Source organism: Lepidochelys kempii, chromosome 3 (genome assembly GCF_965140285.1).
Source record: "Lepidochelys kempii isolate rLepKem1 chromosome 3, rLepKem1.hap1, whole genome shotgun sequence".
In the NCBI taxonomy this organism is placed as follows: Eukaryota; Metazoa; Chordata; order Testudines; family Cheloniidae; genus Lepidochelys; species Lepidochelys kempii.
The window spans coordinates 160,462,242-160,484,614 of record NC_136382.1 but is presented as its reverse complement, the minus strand read 5'-3'; the positions used below and the strand labels follow the sequence as shown (position 1 = coordinate 160,484,614).

The window sequence follows — 22,373 nt, the reverse complement described above, 5'->3', positions numbered from 1 at the left end:
CAAAATCTGCCAGTGTTCTAAAATGTGTTTGTCTGATTCTAATATTAAATTGAAACTCCTGGAGACAGGGCTCCGTTTCTGTTTATGCAGCACCTCACATGCTGATATCAGTAAGTATTTTCCTCCAGGATGGATTAAGTCCACCAATCCTCACTAAGGTGTATGTATGTGTTATTTTGAAAGTAGGCTATATTTCAGACCTGCCCAGCTATGAAGAAACCTTAATAGCATCTTTGTATATACTACTTTGGCAAACTTCATTAGTATGGCTCATTATTAAAGACTGATGGTTAAAGTATAGTACGAGGAATTGTGGGATTTTGCTTTCAGTTCCGCCACAGTCTTTGTGTGTGACATTGCCTGAGCAATGTGACCCCTCTCTGCCTCAGTTTCCCTGTCTGTAAAATAGGGATAATATTTACCTCACCGGTTTGTGAAGCTAAATGAATGTTTGTAAACATGCTGAGATTCTTGAATGAAAGCAAAGTGTTATATTTACCTAGGGGGTCTATTTTGTGGTAGTGGACTGCTTTTATTGAGGGGAAAATAAATTTTTTTTCCCTTTTCTGAACTCAAAAATGCTTGGTTTGCAAAGAAATTGGTTATTATGGAAGACAGCTACTATCAATAGAAGTGCCGGTGGAAGCCCTATTGTTGGAATATTTAGAGTTAGTCTGGATAAACTATTAACAAATATACTGTAGGGAACAGTACTGCACTGAATGAAGGATGAACAAAATAATTCAGTGGGTCTATTCCATCTTTAATTTTTGATTCAATGAAAGCGAAAAACAAATCCTTTCACCAAGTTCCTCAGAAGGCATTTCTCTAAAGATAGATGCAGAGGATAATTATTCCAAGAGAAAGAAAGTACACACCTCTTTTCCGACCATCCGCTGACATCAAGAATCTCAGTGTAAACACTTCTGGCTTCTATTCCTCCAGGAATGTAAATATATAATAATCTTCACTTTATCTGTCTGAGGCTATTTAAAGGGATCACTCTAAAACTAAAACAGTTCATTAATATGTTCAATCAGCAACCATATTGAATCCAGTAGAGGAATTATGCAAGTTTTTAGTGCTGTATGGGAGCCGTAGAACCTGTTCTAGACAATGAGATTCCAATGTTTATGTTAAATCTTTTTCATAGTTCCCCAGAAATCTTGTGGAGTTCAGGTAGTAATCTGCTTTAAACTCTTCAACAAATGCTCAAGTATAAAGTAATAGTATTGATGTATACTTAGACTTCTGTAAGGGGTTTGACTTGGTACTGTACGACACTTTGATTAAATAACTAAAACAAAATAAAATTAACATGACGTGCATTAAATGGATTTTTAAAAAGTGGCTTAATGGACAGGACTCAAACATTGTAAATAAGGAATCATCATTGAGTGGTAATTTTTCTGATGAGGTCCCGTAGGGATCTGTTCTTGGCCCTATACTATAACATTTTTATCAATTACCTGGAAGAAAACAAAATAATCACGAATAAAGTTTGCAGATGACCCCAAAATTTGGGGGAGTGGTACATAATGAAGAAGACAGGTCGTTAATACAAGATTGCTTGGTAAACTGGATGCAAGCAAACAATTTGTGTTTTAATACAGGTAAATGTGTATATATTTAGAAACAAAGAATGTCGGCCATACTTAAAGGATGGGGGACTCTATCCTGGGAATCTGTGACTCTGAAAAGGATTTGGGGGTCATGGTGAATAATCAGCTGAACATGAGCTCCCAGAGGCCAAAAGGGCTAATGCGATCCTTGGATGTATAAACAGGAATCTCAAATAGGAGTAGGAAGGCTATTTTACCTCTGTATTTTGCGCTGCTGCAACCACTGGTAGAATACTGTGTCCAGTTCTGGTGTCCAGAATTTAAGAAGGATATTAATAAATTGGAGAGGGTTCAAAGAAGAGCCAGGAGATTGATTAAAAGATTAGAAAACATGACTTGTAGTTAGGCTTGTTAGAATTTGTTTTTATTATTTTGACAGATATCAATATTTAAGTTTTTTATTTTTATCAATGTAAATGTTCACAGTTCCTCACAATTATGGGTTTTAAGTTTTTTTTTAATTTTTATCTATTTAAATTATTACAGTTGCAGGAAATTGCAGGGGGATCAGACAATTATTTTAATGACACCAGACACAAATTCAAAAAATTAAAGCTTTATATCTGTAAAAACACATTGACAGCGTCACATGCCATACAAAACAAATATACTTTAGGGCTTTCAAGCGATTAAAAAAATTAATTGCGATTAATGGTGCTGTTAAACAATAATAGAATACCATTTATTTAAATATTTTTGAATGTTTTCTACATTTTCAAATATATTGATTTCAATTACAACATAGAATACAAAGTGTACAGTGCTCACTTTATTTTTGATTACAAATATTTGTACTGTTAAAAACAAAATAAATACGTTTTTTTCAATTCACCTAATAAAAGTACTGTTGTACAATCTCTTTATCATAAAAGTTGAACATAAAAATGTAGAATTATGTACAAAAAAAATCTGCATTCAAAAATAAAACAAGAAAGTAAAACTTTAGAGCCTACAAGTCCACTCAGTCCTACTTCTTGTTCAGCCAATCACTCAGACAAACAAGTTTGGTTATAATTTGCAGGAGCTAATGTTGCCTCCTTCTTGTTTACAATGTCACCTGAAAGTGAGAACAGGCATTTGCATGGCACTGTTGTAGCTGGCGTCACAAGATATTTACGTCCTAGATGCACTAAAGATTCATATGCTTCTTCATTCTTCAGCCGTCGTTCCAGAGGACATGCTTCCATGTTGATGACGCGCGTTAAAAAAATGTGTTCATTAAATTTGTGACTGAACTCCTTGGGCGAGAATTGTATGTCTCCTGCTCTGTTTTACCTGCATTCTGCCATATATTTCATATTATAGCAGCCTCTGATGATGACCCAGCACATGTTGTTCGTTTTAAGAACACTTTCACTGCAAATTTGACAAAATATTTGGCAAAGAAGATACCAATGTGAAATTTCTAAAGATAGCTACAGCACTCGACCCAAGGTTTAAGAATCTGAAGTGCCTTCCAAAATCTGAGAGGGATGAGGTGTAGAGCATTCTTTCAGAAGTCTTAAAAGAGCAACATTCTGATGTGGAAACTGCAGAACCCAAACCACCAAAAAAGAAAATCAGTCTTCTGCTTGTGGCATCTGACTCAGACGATGGAAATGAATATGCGTCGGTCTGCAATGTTTTGGATTGTTATCAAGCAGAACCCATAATCAGCATGGACGCATCTCCTGTAGAATGGTGGTTGAAGCATCAAGGGACACATGAATCTTTAGTGCATCAGGCATGTAAATATCTTGCGACGCTGGCTACAACAGTGCCATGAGAACGCCTGTTCTCACTTTCAGGTGACATTGTAATTAAGAAGTGGGCAGCATTATCTCCCGTAAATGTAAACAAACTTGTTTCTGTTAGCGATTGGTTGAACAAGATGTAGGACTGAGTGGACTTGTAGGCTCTAAAGTTTTACATTGTTATGTTTTTGAGTGTAGTTATGTAACAAAAAATCCTACATTTGTAACATGCACTTTCATGATAAAGAGATTGCACTACAGTACTTGTATGAGGTAAATTGAAAAATACTATTTCTTTCATCATTTTACAGTGCAAATATTTGTAATAAAAAAATATAAAGTGAGCACTGTATATTTTGTATTCTGGCTGTAATTGAAATAGATATATTTGAAAATGTAGAAAAACATCCAAAAATATTTAATAAATTTCAAGTGGTATTCTATGTTTAACAGTGTGATTAATTGCAATTAATTTTTTTTGAGTTAATCACGGGAGTTAACAGCGATTAATCGACCACCCTAATATACTTAAATAAAACTCTTAAGTTCTCAAGCAGCGTTTTTTTTCCCCCCCATTTTGCCTGTCTGGAAATTCCATTTATTGATGGAAATATTTTTTCATTGGTTTGTATGTCTACTGGAATTTCAAATAAAAAATGTAGCCCTTCCAAGCCTGCTTGTATTGATAGACTGAAAAAAACTCAATCTATTTAGTTTAACAAAGATGGTTAAGGGGTGACATGATCACAGTCTATAAGTTCTTACATGAAGAACAAATATTTAATAATGGGCTCTTCAGTCTTGCAGAGAAAGGTATAACATGATCCAATGACTGGAAGTTGAAGCTAGACAAATTTGAAATCAGTTGTATATTTAACAGTGAATGTAGTTAACCATTGGAACAGTTTACCCAGGGTCATGGTGGATTCTCCATTGTTGACAATTTTTAAATGGAGATTGGATGTTTCTTCTAAAAGATATGCTCTAGGAATTATTTTGGGAAATTTCTATGGCCTGTGTTATACTAGAAGTGAGACTACATCAGCGTTTTTTCAAACTTTGGGTCGGGTCGCGGCATGTCAGGCACTGGGTTGCTCTGGTCAGCACCGCCAACCGTTGGTGGTGCTGCCCAGCTAAGGCAGGCTAGTGCTTACCTGTTTCGACACTGTGCTGCACACCGGAAGCAGGCAGCAGCGGGTCCGGCTTCTAGGCAAGGGGGTTACGGGGCTCCACGTGCTGCCCCTGCTCCGAGCACTGGCTCCGCACTCCCATTGGCCGGGAACCAATGGGAACTCTCAACCAGCCAATGGGAACTGTGGGGAGGGGGGCGCGGTACCTGCAGGCGAGAGTCGTGCGAAGCTGCTCACGCGCCTCTGTCTAGGAGCCAGACCTGCTGCTGGATGGTTCCGGGGCTCAGCGTGGTCTGTGGTGCCAGGACAGGCAGGAAGCCTGCCTCTGCACCCAAGCTGCGCTGCTGACCGGGAGCCACCGGAGGTGAGTCCGCACCCCAACCCTGTGCTCCAATCTCCTGCCCCAGATCTGATTCCCCCCCCCCCCACAACCTGGAACCTCTTCCTGCACCCCAAACTCCTATTCCCCAGCCCCACCCCAGAGCCTGCAACTCCAGCCCAGAGCCCTGACCCCCTCCTGCACCCCAACCCTGAGCCCCCACTCCCCCAGGCCGGAACCCCCTCCTGTGTCCCAAACCCCTCATCTGCAGCTCTGTTGGATCCTGGGCATCAACAATGTTCTTCAACTGGGTCCCTAGAAAAAAAGTTTGAAAACCACTGGATTAGATGATCAAAGTGGTCCCCTCTAGCCTTGGAATCTGTGAACTGACCTAGTGAGTTGGACTTGCTTACATAGATCACTTCAGTCCTTTCTATTGTCCCTGGATCAGCACTCTGGAGGATACAAATGTTCTAATTTCAGTTATTCTTTTGATATCTCTGTATCGCCCCAGGGGACTGATGCAATCAGATTTTTCTCAGGTGAGATATATTGGAGCCAGATAAACTGAAAAGAAGATGTAGGTTGAGTGGAAGAAGGGCAGGGAGGGCACAACACTAGGAAATCTCTTTAGTACAATGGAGAGGTTGGCTCTAGGAATCCAAAAGGAGCATAATTTGTGTTAAAAGCCATAAAGCTTGTAGTTCTGTCATTAAAGGCGGAAGTAAAGGCACATCACCTGTTTGTGATGTCTGTCATCTCATCAGGCAAGACTGAGATCATCTCACTCCACAAGAAAAACATTCACTATGCTTCATAGGGCAGAGTGTCATCTGCTGTCATTTAAAGCGCTGTATATAAAATGCAGCTGACTGGTTAAGAAGGGAAATAGATCTATAAGTATGATGTCTAAACAAATAGGTATTTGGAAATACAATTCAACAACTAAGGAGTCTCATGTCTGCTCTATTTGCACTAAGCCATAACTTTAAAGTACCCAAGTTTTACTCCAGACAGATGAATGCAGGGGAAAACAGTAGCTGACCATCTGTCCTTCAGATGAAGGTCCCTTCAGGGGGTCTGCTTTATGCATTTCCTTTCTGCCCATATCTAATCATAAGGAACTCTTGAGGTTTTGATTGAAGTTGCACCCTGCTGGTCAAGCTTTTTGAAAAGATCTGGTAATCCTGTTGGTTAGGAAACTTGCACATCTTCCATCTTGCAAAGACTTCTGTTCTCAGGTTTCAATGACTGTGCAACAACTCTGTCCGATTACCTGGCTATTGAAAAAGACAGGATGAAGAGGAAGGGATATTCTGAGAAGGTAATCAATATCCTGATGGCATTCAGAAAGCATTCCACTAATATTCTGGGTTTAAGTAAAAATAAAACACTGACAGATACCGCTTTTCTTTCTATGAACGCTTTGAATGTGAGGCAGCATTGTATAGTGGTTAAAATGCTGAACTTCAATTCTATTCCCAGCTCTGCCATTGACCTGCTGGGTTACCTTAAACAAGTTGCTGCACCTCTGCCTCAGTTTCACCCTCTGTTCATATGAAGTAAATATCATGATTCCCATTGTTAAAGCATGTAGACAGCTAGTGTTAAGTGCTATATAAGAGCTTGGTATTTCTGTTCTGACAGCTGAGCTCAGAAGAGATATTCTAGGCCTGAGATTTGGGAATTGACACTTGGAGGAATCAGAGTAGCAGCCGTGTTAGTCTGTATTCGCAAAAAGAAAAGGAGTACTTGTGGCACCTTAGAGGAATGGCATTTTTGGTGAGGGGTCCTCAATTTGAACTTGCTACTTTTGTTGGTCTTCAGGGGTCTAGGTTTGCTGACCTTCAAGCCACAGTGATGGCCCATCTCCTTACTTAAGTTCTTGTCTGTGGTGGGTTTGCGTGTGATGGACATTCTTGTCTGAAGGACTGGGTAGGGATGATGTGGCTGTAAGTTATTTTTTGAACTAGTTTTGGGATGGATTTGTTGCTGCCAGTTGTAGACAATATGTTAGATTGTGGTTTTTTAAAATGTATTTAAACATAAATGGATCTAGAGGCTTGAATAATGGACACATTTTTTTAAACAGTGGGACAATAAATGTGTACATCTTCAGTTTTCTATACAGCTGTGATATCCTGGAAATGAGCTCAAGTTCAAGTTACTGCCACAACAAGGGTGGTTGGAGTGAATAATCCAGGATTAATCTCCACATATACTCACTGAAGACAATGTTGTCATGAACTCTGGCACTTATAACCAACTTCATATTTAGCAGGTTGTATGCATACTTCCCTTTTCTGTCTACATCCAAAACATAAAGAAAAAATGGTGCAAGCTGTACACTAGAGCTTTACTATTCCAGAACTAAGAACTTCAGGAAATCTATGGCTGTTCATTTTACTTCATTGTAGAATTTAAAATAAGGCCTTGATAATTTCTATAACAAGATGGCTCAAATAATCTGAAACAGAAGCTTTATAAAGTATAAGGGAGCTCCAGGCTGTGGTGCAGTGTATCTAAATATTTTGCATACTTTCTCTCTCATATGATCTCACTGCTTGTCAAATCTCTCTAGTGAGGATAGGCAGACGTGATCTGTGCTACAAAGGAAAAGCTGCTAAATCTGTGAGATTGTGTCAACCACTTCAGTTGTCTACAGAAAAATTAATGAAAATATATTTTTAATTTCTGTAAAGCTTTCACATGGTTGCTCTGCATGTGGTGACTTACATTATTCTTTCTAGTTCCAATTCTTCAGTTTCATTGAGATTTTTCTGGAAAAACTTTAAAGTGCTCAGTTTGGTGCATGGAATATACTTGACAGGTTTGAGGTCTGCCGCAGACTTATGATAGTAGGAAAGTCCTCTAGTGAGGCTTGGTAAACATGATCATTATGAACAGATTAAATTTACATTTTAAAAGTAATGGTTGTTTTGTCCATTCAAATCACTTGCATTCAGAAACTTTCTTGAGGAAATAGTATAGACCATTTCCAACATAGTAATGCTATTTTGCTTGCTATTGCTGGCTAGAGGAAAACCCTTCTGTTTGAGACTAATCTTCCTATGCTGATTTTCAAAACTGGTCCTTGAAAATAATTCCTGGCCACATGTAACAAAGTAGCAACTGGCAAAGTAAAGGATATTTTTTACTAATTCATTCGGTTTCATATTTACTAATACTTTTAAAATGGAGGCTAAAACTTCCAAGTGGAAATGTAAATTTTCTGTTGTGCAATATAATATAGAAATTGCGATTTAAATAGGGCTCTGTCTGTCACGGATTCCGTGACTTTCCACAACCTCTGTGTCTTCTGCAGCAGCCAGAATGGCTGACCCCAGGGCCGCCCAAGCAGCTGGCCCCGGGGACAGCCACACCGCCGCCAGCCGCTTGGACGGCCCTGCAGCCAGCCATGTGAATTTTTGTTTATCGCCCGTGACCTGTCCATGACTTCTATTAAAAATACTCATGACTAAATAGTCGCCTTATGTTTTAATGAAGGAGGATGGGCTTTATCAGGTATAGTATATAGATTCAGACATTCTTTTCTCAATTGCTGTTGGCACTCCTGATCAGTTTACATTCAGATTCAAACTTGTGATAATTAGCACAACTGAAGCTAAGTAATATACAGGAATTAAGTTTACCACAGCTGATTTTTTTCTGTCTGCAAAAGAGAGATGCTTGTTCTTATTTTTACCTATATAAGGTTAATAAACCCCATACTTAAATATCTCAATTTATCCTGAGTGCAGCTCGGATTACTTTTTGAGGGCTACTGCCTGGGGGATAGCTGAACACACTAGAAAATATTTTTTTATATATATACCCTAGATGTCAGTATAAACTTGATGATGAATATTCTCACATATCTTGCAATGAATCTGTCCACAAAAATTGTATTAAGATTATTTCTTTGTCTATTGTACTATTTTAATTAAACAGTGACAAACTTCACAATGTATTTGCCAGAAAAATCTCTTTTATATAAAAAGAAAAGGAGTCCTTGTGGCACCTTAGAGACTAAGAAATTTATTTGAGCCACAAGTACTCCTTTTCTTTTTGCAAATACAGTCTAACATGGCTGCTACTCTGAAACCTATCTTTTATATACTAGCTTTTGCCATGTATAGTAACACTAGAATTCAAGCTTCTTATATTTGAAACCAGAATTCTTTAGCTGGTATTTTAGGTATTCATACAGCACTATGTAGGTGACTCCCTGCTTCTGGACCAGAGTAATACTTCTGAGAGGTTGTCTTGGAACAAATATGGTTTAATTTAGCTGCCATAAAGTTTCCTTCAAATTGATTTTTTTTTCTTTTCAAACACCAACACTTTAAACTGACTACTTAGCTGACTCCATCGATGAGTGTGGGGGAGAACTGCACTAGAATTAAAGATCAATGGTTCTTCATGTTACCTTTCAGGAATCCTTTTTTTCCTATGGATCTTCCTAGTCTTCAGCAAGTACTAAAGCGCACAGAGCCTGAGAGGGCAGCACAGTATACTAGCTCTTAAAGCGTTAGACTGTCAATGATTATGCACTTTTTGATTCTCTAATAGTGCCCCAGATTTTATCTCAGTTCTTTTCAGAGACAAAATAATAGTGACTTCCACCTAGCTTTTTCCATTCTGTTAAATACGGAGAACAAATTTTGCTCCCTGTAAATCTTTCTGCAGCTGTCCCGTGGCCAGTGTACTTGTTAATAGGAAAATGTGAAACTGTTCAGAATATATGGTAAATACTGACTTGAAAATCTTGAGCCCAAATGTGGGCATGTGTCCCTGAAGACAAATGCGACCTTATATTTAAGAGGTGTTTATGCACCATTCTTGTAGTGTCCAAAACGAACAAAATGGAACACAAATCTTTTGGCTTAGACTGCAGGTTCATACAACAGGTGCTCAAAGCTTGTTAAATAGAGTTCTTTTTAGTGAAAATACCAAATAAATGTAGTGTTGAGACTGACAAACCAGTAAATTCAAAGTAGATGTTGATGTTTCAACCTTAGAAGTTAAATGTAATGGGAAACGCAGTTGAGTCCATCCTAGACTTTTGTGCTGAATGCCCTCACTAACCACTATGGGGGCTTTTGGCACATACATTTTAACTTCTCTTTAAAAAAACAACACACACGCACACAAATACTCCCCCCCCCCATGGAAATATTGTGCTGTTTTGTGCCTACTAGAGATTGAGCTCCTATTGCTGACAATTAATTTTCAGACATCTAGCAAATTGAGCTGCTAAGAACTTTCAGAGAGGAGCAGCTAGTTTTTAAATTCTTTCTTTAAAAATATATTTCTCTGCTGAATGCTCTCCATTCAGCAGAGAAATGTGGGGGCATTCAGCACATACATGTAGCCTTAAAAGAATCTCCACTTCCCTTTTGTAGTCAACCTTTGAAGAGGCAATATCAATTACTGATAAGCTGAAAACATGACACGTTAAAATATACCAGTTGTAATTTATATACTGGCTATTCAGTTTACAAATACCTTATAAAATATATTTAAAAATCTTCAACATGTTGGCTTTCTGTTTTGTAAAATATCTATTTTGTGCTAAGACCTAGACTCAGTACTGTGTGATCTTTGCAATTAAAGACTCCATTAGAAATGGAGAAATATTTTTTGATTAAAATAATTTTATTTACGCTTTTAAGGAAGCATTATTGACACTGGTCAGTTTAAAGTGAACAGAAATGTATCTGAGATGCTTTAATTCTGCATCTCATGGTTTTTGTCTTAATAAAATTTTCCATGTATATGCTTTTTAAAATTTCAACTTCTGGCTCATAGGTCTTTGGCATTTTTGAGAGATTAAAGTATTTATGACCCATCGGAACCTCTGTACATAAAGTTCAGCCCAGGTACATGTAGGTGCAGCTCCCATTGAAGTCAATAGGAATTGTTTTTGCTTACACCAGGACAGAATTTGGCCCAGTGATATTTTTTGTATAAAGCCACAAGATGATAGCTAGTGGCAGCATAGCTCATTAAGGAACAGCCATATAATGGGAGTAGCCATCCCTGTGCTTTCTCGGGCATCCCTTTCCCAGGATTGTAGCCCAATCTATAAATTATATATTAATTATATTGATTACTTAAGAATTCCCAGTTTGATGATTGACAAGTTCTTGTCCCAAGATCAGGCCCAGTATTATTAAAATTACTATATAGTTGCGAACCCAGATGTGCACAGCTGCAACACTCACACTGTAGGCCTCTTCTGTATTTACAATAATTTATTAATATATTAAGCAAAGTCACAAACACTAACTCAGTAAGGTAGATGGGGAGAATACAGAAAGTACATCTGAACATCCATACACCATCCCTTGCAAACCAGTCTGAGATGTTGGCCATTATCTTCTTCCTCACCATTGCCTTCCTCTTCGTCACCAGAGGCCATCATTCTGACACCTCCCAAAGGCTACATCTCTCTCTCCCCTATTGTGCACAGGCTGGGATACAGCTTTTTATAATATGCTGATGCCACCATGTCTAATGCATATTCAGTAAGGATTTCTCCTCTCTTCTTTCTTAACGCTAATAAAGTTGGGGTGCCCTTCTTCTATAGGTTAGTATATTAATGATCTCAACTTATTATCATATATGTCAGTTCGTTGCCCTGGCACTCTTGTGTTTGGATGTTCTTTCAAAAACTTTTCAAAAGCTGGTGTTAGCTCATGTTTCTATGGTTGGTCCCCTTACAATCTATTTCCAGTTCCCCAAAACTTAGGGGTTACTATTGGGCCATTTATCTATGCCAAAGTTAATGGGCCTCAAGCCTTATGCCAACTGCTGAAGCTAATAAAGATTAATAAACAGGATATAGGCCTATAGGTTCCTTGCATTACTGCTGAATATAATAAAGACAGAATATGATGAAGGCAAGGCAGTGAATATAATTAAGTCCTCCACTTGACAGGGCTCGTTAACAATCACCCTATCTCATAAATGTAGGGCTTTATCCTTTGCTTAAACCTGTGCTTTTTACATAACACAATAGATGAGATAAAGGGGAATTGCCACCCTTGGGGTGTAACAAATTTTGACCCTCTGACCTTGCACTCAAATTGGCCATAAAAAGATCTTTGATATTTGGTTTTACACAATACTGACCATCTCCACTATATGTCACCCTTCTCATAAGAGCATCATGCTTGGTTAGCCTGCTAGGCTACCAACGACGATGACAATGGATTCTGTTGGTATCTTCCTTCTAGCCACATGGTGATGTGTTCACCTCAGCCATATCGCATCTGCCAATGTACTGATACCCCTTTTCAGAGCAATACGCCATCAGTGGAATTTCACCTTCTTGTCAGCTGTTTGAAGTGGGCCACCCTGATTACCACTACAAAAGTGATTTTTCCTCCTGCTGATAATAGCCCACTTTAATTGAATTGTCGCTTTCGAATTGGTAAGGCAACCCCCATCTTTTCATGTACTCTGTGTATTTATATATCTTCCTACAGTATTTTTCACTCCATGCATCTGATGAGGTGGGTTTTAGCCCACAAAAGCTTATGCCCAAATAAATTTGTTAGTCTCTAATGTCCCACAAGTACTCCTCATTGTCTTTCACCTAGTATACTCTTTACAATTTGATAGGACCTACTAGGGGTTGGCTTCCTTGATTCCACTACTGGAATGGGGAACCAATTTGACCATGGCGACCCCTTTTAGATACTTTTTTTTTCTAATGTATATTTGTACATTGACACCATTAGCTCAGGCAATAACCTCAATACTGTCCCATGTTTTGATTATTAGTCTTCGCCAAATTCAGTATACTGCTATCTGGGGATGAGATCATATTGCTCTGAAGATGACACCAGTGCACCAAATGGTATCCTTACAACGGGCTGCTGCTGTTGGCTCCAGACCACAGTTACTACAGAGTTAGAGTTCACCATCTGGAGTTTTACAGAAAAGTCCTTTTTCTCAGCTTCCTTCATATGGTAGTCAAATACTGGAGCTCACAAGTCTGCATTTAGTTGGCCAGGCATCTCACCAAACCAACTATCAGGACATCAGGGCTGCTGCAGAGGAGGAATAATGCTGTCAGGTACATTATTAAAGTATACCTGACTTTATCTGAGCCGGTTTTGGCTTGGGTCTCGTCGCCTCTGAGGATCGTTTTCTGAATATCTGTAAAGACATGTCCCTTTCCTGGTACAATGTTGTGGGACTTGATGTTATGGGCATTTACCAGCTTTTGATTTGATAATTTAATTCCTTTTACTATCCCTGAAAATCTGAGGTATCTAAGGGATCCTGTTTCCATCATGCTCCTTTTGTGGCAAATAACTTAGCTTAAAGGATTCATTATACATTTACAGTGATCTATTGCCTTGCAAACATGAAAGCGGTTTGCTAAAGCAAGAGAGTGATATAAAACAACCAAGTGCTCCTCCATATGTGAGGGTTAAACAATCTGAGCAGTGAACCCTCAAAAACAAAATACAAGAATGACACACATTCTACAAGGGCAAAACCCAAAACAAGTAAGTCAGCAAGATTTCTTCCCAGTATATTGTGCAGAACAGAAATACACACACACAGTTACTTGTTGGGGTGATTATCTTGATAACCCCAACACCATGTTACTTTAGCTAGAACCTGTTTTTTTAATTTTTTTCTTTGAGTTTGATTATGATAACCAAATATATATTGTAACATTATAAAACTGTTCTAATAGCTCTAATATAGTTATTAATCTTACATTAATATTATGGTAGTTTGCTCAGTGAACTTCTGAATTTTAATCTGGGTCCTGACAAACTCCAAATCAAAATTTTATTTATATTTATATATATATTAGTTACAATTAATTTTTTCATTGAGACAAATATACTTATATTTGATTGACATTTGCAAAAATGGAACTATCATTGCTATCTTATAGGAACATGCACATGGTGGTTAAACCCTAATTCTAATATTGAAACTGTGTGGTACCATCAAATTATTTTCCTATTAACTTTTTTATTCACACCTTAGCGCACAAAAATATTGTTGCAACAATTTATCAATCTAGTCACATGACATAAAACATATAACCATCAAACAAACAAGTAATCCCAACATACCACCAAACCATACCACCAAGGGAATAAACATTTTTGCTTAGAGCAATGGTTCTCAACCAGGGGTATCAGAGTACCAGCCGTGTTAGTCTGTCTTCGCAGAAAGAAAAGGAGTACTTGTGGCACCTTAGAGACTAACCAATTTATTTGAGCATGAGCTTTCGTGATGCCAAGTGAGTCTGATGGTCAACACCAATACCATGTTAATTTAGCTCAAACCTGTATTTTTTTTTATTTTTCATGGTTTGCTTATGATAACCAAACAATATATAGTTACGTTATAAAACATTTCCATAAGGTTGAAAATTCTTGCCTATGAAAACCCCTGCTACGGAGTGGGACAATTCCCAAAAAAGTCCAAGATCAGTCTTTGTCCCTCTGCACTCCTTCAGACTTCTCTGAGAGAAAATGCTCTGGCGAAAAGCTTCTAGATGTGAAATTAACTGCAAACTGGGGTTTTGTCATCTTTGATATATTAAACAACTTTTGAAATATCTGGTCCTACCTCTCTTTGGAGGATATGGCTGGGACCATTAGTGGACATAAATAACGAGTCTTTAAACATGAGCCTTTAAACTGAACTGCTGCTAACTTCTATTAACATGAAGGAAGAAGTGATACAGATTTGAATGAGTGTTGAAGTTGCCTTTTTTATAACAGGATCAGTAAAGGGCAAACAATTTTATTTTGTATTGTAGTTGACATTTTATCCAATTTAGGATTAGTTTGCAAATCAGAAAGAATAAAAACTAATCTTCCACCATTGAACAAGCACAGACTGACTAATCATGAAAACAACCTGTAGTTTGGTTTGAGACATTTGAAGTTTCCTTTGTTCTGTATTTTAAAAATAGGTTTGTAAGCGAATGGACTTGGTCTGCCAGCGAATGTTAAATCAGGGATTTCTGAAAGTGGAAAGATATCACAACTTGTGTCAGAAACAGGTTAAAGCACAACTTCCAAGGTATGTGCCAATTACAGCTATGCGTTCCAAATACTATATCTTAAAACACGTAAGTAAGAACACAGTAACATTATTTCTTAAGTGTAAAGCTAAGTCTGTAAAAGTTTACTTCAGTTATCTAGTTAAATTAATATATTCTAGAAAAACATTGACAATATTTTGGCTGTAATTGGAATTATCTGGTTTAGGTGGTAAAATTCTATGGGTTATTTTTCTTGCAAAAACACTTAGCCCAACCCTAAAGTCTGTTTGTATAGATAAATGTTATCCTATTTTGTTTTGTATCCTGTTTTGCTTCCCAGCCTGTCAGGAACTGAAGTGCTTTCAGAAGAGAGAGGAAGTGTCCAATATTACTCAAAATTAACTCCTCTGGCAAATCTAGGAGCTCTGATAACTTGCTCCAAAAGGAGTTCCAACTAACTTACCTTGGCTAAAAGGATTTTTACCTACCTGTGCAATTGGGTAGACGTGAAACACGTTTTTCATGTTACCTGGGATTAGAAAGTCATGATCTAATTTTGCATGTTTTCTTTTCATGTATTTTTCAGCTAAGGGCCAATCAGCAAGTGCATGGACACAGTATCCACTAACATAATTTGGAGCTGGATCATGGGCATTAGAAGACAATGTTTGTCTCTAAGTGAATGAGAGAAGCTGCCTCTCACTTCTAAAACCTGATAATTCAGCCTAATTTATTGTCATGATTTAAATGGTTTCATTTTATTTCATGATTGTTACCCAGCATCAAAAAAGCTTGAACAGTCATCAGTTCCCTCAGCTCAGATGAAGCTTGGGACTGAGGAAGCATGGAGGCTGAATTGCTGTTTATTAGTGGTGGTGGTGTTTAGGTCAGTTACCAGAACACAAATGAGTAGTGATGACAAAATCACATTGAAGCACTCTGCCCCGCTGCATTGCTTTAAGACTACTCCTTCTAGTCCTTTAATATTTTTAATCTTGGAATTTTTTAAAAACTAAGATGCCTTTACTTATGCATATAATTTGGATAACTTTTTTTTCACAGTAATGATTCAAGGAGAACCAAATTTGACAAATAGATCTAAAAATTATTCCAGTGTTTAGCAAACATGCAGAGTTGTTTGCTAGCTGGTTCTTTCTTGACAGCTGCAGCAATCTCTTGAGAGGGACAAAATTACTGGAAGTAATTGTATTTCTTTCTGAGTCTCAGCAGGTAAATGGCCATGTGATACAAGATTCAGAAACTCTGACTAATACACCTGATGCTGCCTGTTGGATCTTGATTTACATCTGGGCTCTTAAGAACAGAAGGATTTAAAAGAACTACTGTTGCAATACTTCCGTTTTTGGTGGCTTAAAATTGCTAAGTCTGTGGTGTCATTTAATGGTTTCTGTGTGCTTTCTTCTAGGCGAGAGTCAGAAAGAAGAAACCATTCATTAGCTCGCCATGCAGACATCCTTGCTGCTGTAGAAACAAGGCTCTCTCTGTTAAATATGACTTTCATGAAATATGTGGATTCCAATCTCTGTTGCTTCATACCTGGAAAGGTAAAATATAAAATTGCTTGCTTGTATGAATGTGTGCTGTTGCTAAAATATCATATTCCTGCAATTTTAAATTATTAACAGCTGTAGCTGCCTAAAAACATAGTGACAGGTTTCAGAGGAACAGCCGTGTTAGTCTGTATTCGCAAAAAGAAAAGGAGTACTTGTGGCACCTTAGAGACTAACCAATTTATTTGAGCATGAGCTTTCGTGAGCTACAGCTCACTTCATCAGATGTTTACCGTGGAAACTGCAGCAGACTTTATATACACACAGAAATCATGAAACAATACCTCCTCCCACCCCACTGTCCTGCTGGTAATAGCTTATCTAAAGTGATCAACAGGTGGGCCATTTCCAGCACAAATCCAGGTTTTCTCACCCTCCACCCCCCCACACAAATTCACTCTCCTGCTGGTGCTAGCCCATCCAAAGTGACAACTCTTTACATAATCAAGTCGGGCTATTTCCTGCATAGATCAAGGTTTTCTCACATCCCCCCCACCCCCATACACACACAAACTCACTCTCCTGCTGGTAATAGCTGATCTAAACTGACCATTCTCCAGGTTTAAATCCAAGTTAAACCAGAACATCTGGGGGGGGGGGGGTAGGAAAAAACAAGAGGAAACAGGCTACCTTGCATAATGACTTAGCCACTCCCAGTCTCTATTTAAGCCTAAATTAATAGTATCCAATTTGCAAATGAATTCCAATTCAGCAGTTTCTCGCTGGAGTCTGGATTTGAAGTTTTTTTGTTTTAAGATAGCGACCTTCATGTCTGTGATTGCGTGACCAGAGAGATTGAAGTGTTCTCCGACTGGTTTATGAATGTTATAATTCTTGACATCTGATTTGTGTCCATTTATTCTTTTACGTAGAGACTGTCCAGTTTGACCAATGTACATGGCAGAGGGGCATTGCTGGCACATGATGGCATAGATCACATTGGTGGATGTGCAGGTGAACGAGCCTCTGATAGTGTGGCTGATGTTATTAGGCCCTGTGATGGTGTCCCCTGAATAGATATGTGGGCACAATTGGCAACGGGCTTTGTTGCAAGGATAAGTTCCTGGGTTAGTGGTTCTGTTGTGTGGTATGTGGTTGTTGGTGAGTATTTGCTTCAGGTTGCGGGGCTGTCTGTAGGCAAGGACTGGCCTGTCTCCCAAGACTTGTGAGAGTGTTGGGTCATCCTTTAGGATAGGTTGTAGATCCTTAATAATGCGTTGGAGGGGTTTTAGTTGGGGGCTGAAGGTGACGGCTAGTGGCGTTCTGTTATTTTCTTTGTTAGGCCTGTCCTGTAGTAGGTAACTTCTGGGAACTCTTCTGGCTCTATCAATCTGTTTCTTTACTTCTGCAGGTGGGTATTGTAGTTGTAAGAAAGCTTGACAGAGATCTTGTAGGTGTTTGTCTCTGTCTGAGGGGTTGGAGCAAATGCGGTTGTATCGCAGAGCTTGGCTGTAGACGATGGATCGTGTGGTGTGGTCAGGGTGAAAGCTGGAGGCATGCAGGTAGGAATAGCGGTCAGTAGGTTTACGGTATAGGGTGGTGTTTATGTGGCCATTGTTTATTAGCACTGTAGTGTCCAGGAAGTGGATCTCTTGTGTGGACTGGACCAGGCTGAGGTTGGTGGTGGGATGGAAATTGTTGAAATCATGGTGGAATTCCTCAAGGGCTTCTTTTCCATGGGTCCAGATGATGAAGATGTCATCAATATAGCGCAAGTAGAGTAGGGGCTTTAGGGGACGAGAGCTGAGGAAGCGTTGTTCTAAATCAGCCATAAAAATGTTGGCATACTGTGGGGCCATGCGGGTACCCATAGCAGTGCCGCTGATCTGAAGGTATACATTGTCCCCAAATGTGAAATAGTTATGGGTAAGGACAAAGTCACAAAGTTCAGCCACCAGGTTAGCCGTGACATTATCGGGGATAGTGTTCTTGACGGCTTGTAGTCCATCTTTGTGTGGAATGTTGGTGTAGAGGGCTTCTACATCCATAGTAGCCAGGATGGTGTTATCAGGAAGATCACCGATGGATTGAAGTTTCCTCAGGAAGTCAGTGGTGTCTCGAAGGTAGCTGGGAGTGCTGGTAGCGTAGGGCCTGAGGAGGGAGTCTACATAGCCAGACAATCCTGCTGTCAGGGTGCCAATGCCTGAGATGATGGGGCGCCCAGGATTTCCAGGTTTATGGATCTTGGGTAGTAGATAGAATATCCCAGGTCGGGGTTCCAGGGGTGTGTCTGTGCGGATTTGATCTTGTGCTTTTTCAGGAAGTTTCTTGAGCAAATGCTGTAGTTGCTTTTGGTAACTCTCAGTGGGATCATAGGGTAATGGCTTGTAGAAACTCGTGTTGGAGAGCTGCCGAGCAGCCTCTTGTTCATATTCCGACCTATTCATGATGACAACAGCACCTCCTTTGTCAGCCTTTTTGATTATGATGTCAGAGTTGTTTCTGAGGCTGTGGATGGCATTGCGTTCCGCATGGCTGAGGTTATGGGGCAAGTGATGCTGCTTTTCCACAATTTCAGCCCGTGCACGTCGGCGGAAGACAAACACCTACAAGATCTCTGTCAAGCTTTCTTACAACTACAATACCCACCTGCAGAAGTAAAGAAACAGATTGATAGAGCCAGAAGAGTTCCCAGAAGTTACCTACTACAGGACAGGCCTAACAAAGAAAATAACAGAACGCCACTAGCCGTCACCTTCAGCCCCCAACTAAAACCCCTCCAACGCATTATTAAGGATCTACAACCTATCCTAAAGGATGACCCAACACTCTCACAAGTCTTGGGAGACAGGCCAGTCCTTGCCTACAGACAGCCCCGCAACCTGAAGCAAATACTCACCAACAACCACATACCACACAACAGAACCACTAACCCAGGAACTTATCCTTGCAACAAAGCCCGTTGCCAATTGTGCCCACATATCTATTCAGGGGACACCATCACAGGGCCTAATAACATCAGCCACACTATCAGAGGCTCGTTCACCTGCACATCCACCAATGTGATCTATGCCATCATGTGCCAGCAATGCCCCTCTGCCATGTACATTGGTCAAACTGGACAGTCTCTACGTAAAAGAATAAATGGACACAAATCAGATGTCAAGAATTATAACATTCATAAACCAGTCGGAGAACACTTCAATCTCTCTGGTCACGCAATCACAGACATGAAGGTCGCTATCTTAAAACAAAAAAACTTCAAATCCAGACTCCAGCGAGAAACTGCTGAATTGGAATTCATTTGCAAATTGGATACTATTAATTTAGGCTTAAATAGAGACTGGGAGTGGCTAAGTCATTATGCAAGGTAGCCTGTTTCCTCTTGTTTTTTCCTACCCCCCCCCCCCCCAGATGTTCTGGTTTAACTTGGATTTAAACCTGGAGAATGGTCAGTTTAGATCAGCTATTACCAGCAGGAGAGTGAGTTTGTGTGTGTATGGGGGTGGGGGGGATGTGAGAAAACCTTGATCTATGCAGGAAATAGCCCGACTTGATTATGTAAAGAGTTGTCACTTTGGATGGGCTAGCACCAGCAGGAGAGTGAATTTGTGTGGGGGGGTGGAGGGTGAGAAAACCTGGATTTGTGCTGGAAATGGCCCACCTGTTGATCACTTTAGATAAGCTATTACCAGCAGGACAGTGGGGTGGGAGGAGGTATTGTTTCATGATTTCTGTGTGTATATAAAGTCTGCTGCAGTTTCCACGGTAAACATCTGATGAAGTGAGCTGTAGCTCACGAAAGCTCATGCTCAAATAAATTGGTTAGTCTCTAAGGTGCCACAAGTACTCCTTTTCTTTTTGTAAAAACATAGTATAGTGCATCATTCTGGATGTACTTAGACATATTATAGGGAGCCTATGTACTGTAATGGCTACCCTATGAATAGATGTGCTTGTCTGAATGAGTTGTTTTTTGGCTTTATATTAATGTTTCAACATAGAAAATGGGTGTTTATTTGTTTTAAATGAACTCAGTATGCCACTCGTGGATCATATTTCTAATAATAAATGTGTTCATTTAAAGAAATCCTTAAAAATGCTTGAATTGGTCACTGTTCTTTGCAGGTTCACTTTTACTGTTCATATGTGTGCTACTGAGACCTTTGAACAGATAGAACTCTACTTACAGTTTATTCCTTAAAAGTATGTAGATGCTGTATGTAGAGTTTGAGTAGTCCAGACTTACAAACTGTAAACACCAAACTGGAGGCCATTCCACCACAAACTCTTGTCACCCAGATTATCCTGTGCAATATTTTTGGTACACTTCTGTAAAAAAAATATATATTTAATGTGTTCCTAACACCATCTGTTGAGTATCAGTTGATATTAAGCATTTTAGGCCAAAGACCAATTGAACTTGAGTTTTTTCAGTAGATGAGAGGAACACTTGTTTTTCCCTAAAAATAGAAATACCATTGGCATACCTTGTATAGCTATTTTAGAATATATTATCTGTGGTGGTGCAGCACCTAGCATATATGTTAGACCTAAACAAAACAAGATGGTATGTCAAAATCTAAGCATATATGTTCAGCTGTCATGTAAATTTGCTGTTTATTTCCACTGCAGTGTTTCATAGAATATCAGGGTTGGAAGGGACCTCAGGAGCTCAAAGCAGGACCAATCCCCAGTTTTTGCCCCAGATCCCTAAATGGCCCCCTCAAGGATTGAACTCACAACTCTGGATTTAGCAGGCCAATGCTCAAACCACTGAGCTATCCCTCCCCCTATGTGTATGTGACACAATAGATTAAGCTAGTTATACAGACACTAGCATGGTGTTCATAATCACATCTGTCATTGGCAAACACCTTCAGGTGTCTATTTCCCCATCACCATAGTATCTGAGTGCCTCGCAAGCATTAAAGCACTATATCTTAGTCTACATTAGAAAATGTTGCTGGCAAAAACTGTCAGCTAGGAGTGTAGAAAAAAAATCATACCCTTCAGCCAATTTAGTTTTTGCCAGCAAAATTCCTGGACTGAATGCAGCTATGCCAACAGAGTGCTTTTGCCAGAATTGACTGCTTTGCTAAGAAAAGGAGTACTTGTGGCACCTTAGAGACTAACCAATTTATTAGAGCATAAGCTTTCGTGAGCTACAGCTCACTTCCTCAGATGCATATCGTGGAAACTGCAGCAGGCTTTATATATACACAGAGAATATGAAACAATACCTCCTCCCACCCCACTGTCCTGCTGGTAATAGCTTATCTAAAGTGATCATCAGGTGGGCCATTTCCAGCACAAATCCAGGTTTTCTCACCCTCCACCCCCCCACACAAATTCACTCTCCTGCTGGTGATAGCCCATCCAAAGTGACAACTCTTTACACAATGTGCATGACAATCAAGTTGGGCTATTTCCTGCACAAATCCAGGTTTTCTCACATCCCCCCCACCCCCATACACACACAAACTCACTCTCCTGCTGGTAATAGCTCATCCAAACTGACCACTCTTCAAGTTTAAATCCAAGTTAAACCAGAACATCTGGGGGGGGGGGGGGGTAGGAAAAAACAAGAGGAAACAGGCTACCTTGCATAATGACTTAGCCACTCCCAGTGTATTTGCTAAGAATTTGCTTATGATCTTGGAGTTCTCCTTGGAGAACTAAGCATACTGTACTGAGTATAAACTTTATGAGAGAGATTTTAAGGCATGTACTAATAGTAGATGTTATAAGAAAAGAAAAGTTGCTAATTGCTGTCCAGGTTAATGTGGGATGCTCCATTACATTACATTTCATGCAGTGGTTATGCAGATTAGTTCATAAGTTCAAAAATAACTATTATAGTAAATTTACTGAGTAAAAGTTTCTAAAGATACAATGACAACTCAGACTCTACCTCCACTGTAAAATACAGCATTTCATTTCAGGTGATTAGTTTAAAATTAGGAAGAACACAGCAACAGACTAGTGTAATGGGTATGAAATACCTGCCCATCAATAGATCACT

General features: G+C 39.3%; 1 protein-coding gene across 1 annotated transcript in view; it reads left to right on the top strand.

Moving 5' to 3' along the window:
- FBXO28 (F-box protein 28) overlaps positions 1-22,373 on the top strand; it is a 29,693-nt gene that overhangs the window by 2,839 nt on the left and 4,481 nt on the right. Inside the window, exons 2-3 of the mRNA XM_073338770.2 lie at positions 14,766-14,875; positions 16,264-16,402. Of these exons, the coding sequence (XP_073194871.2) occupies positions 14,766-14,875; positions 16,264-16,402 (249 nt within the window). The remainder of the gene's footprint in view (positions 1-14,765; positions 14,876-16,263; positions 16,403-22,373) is intronic.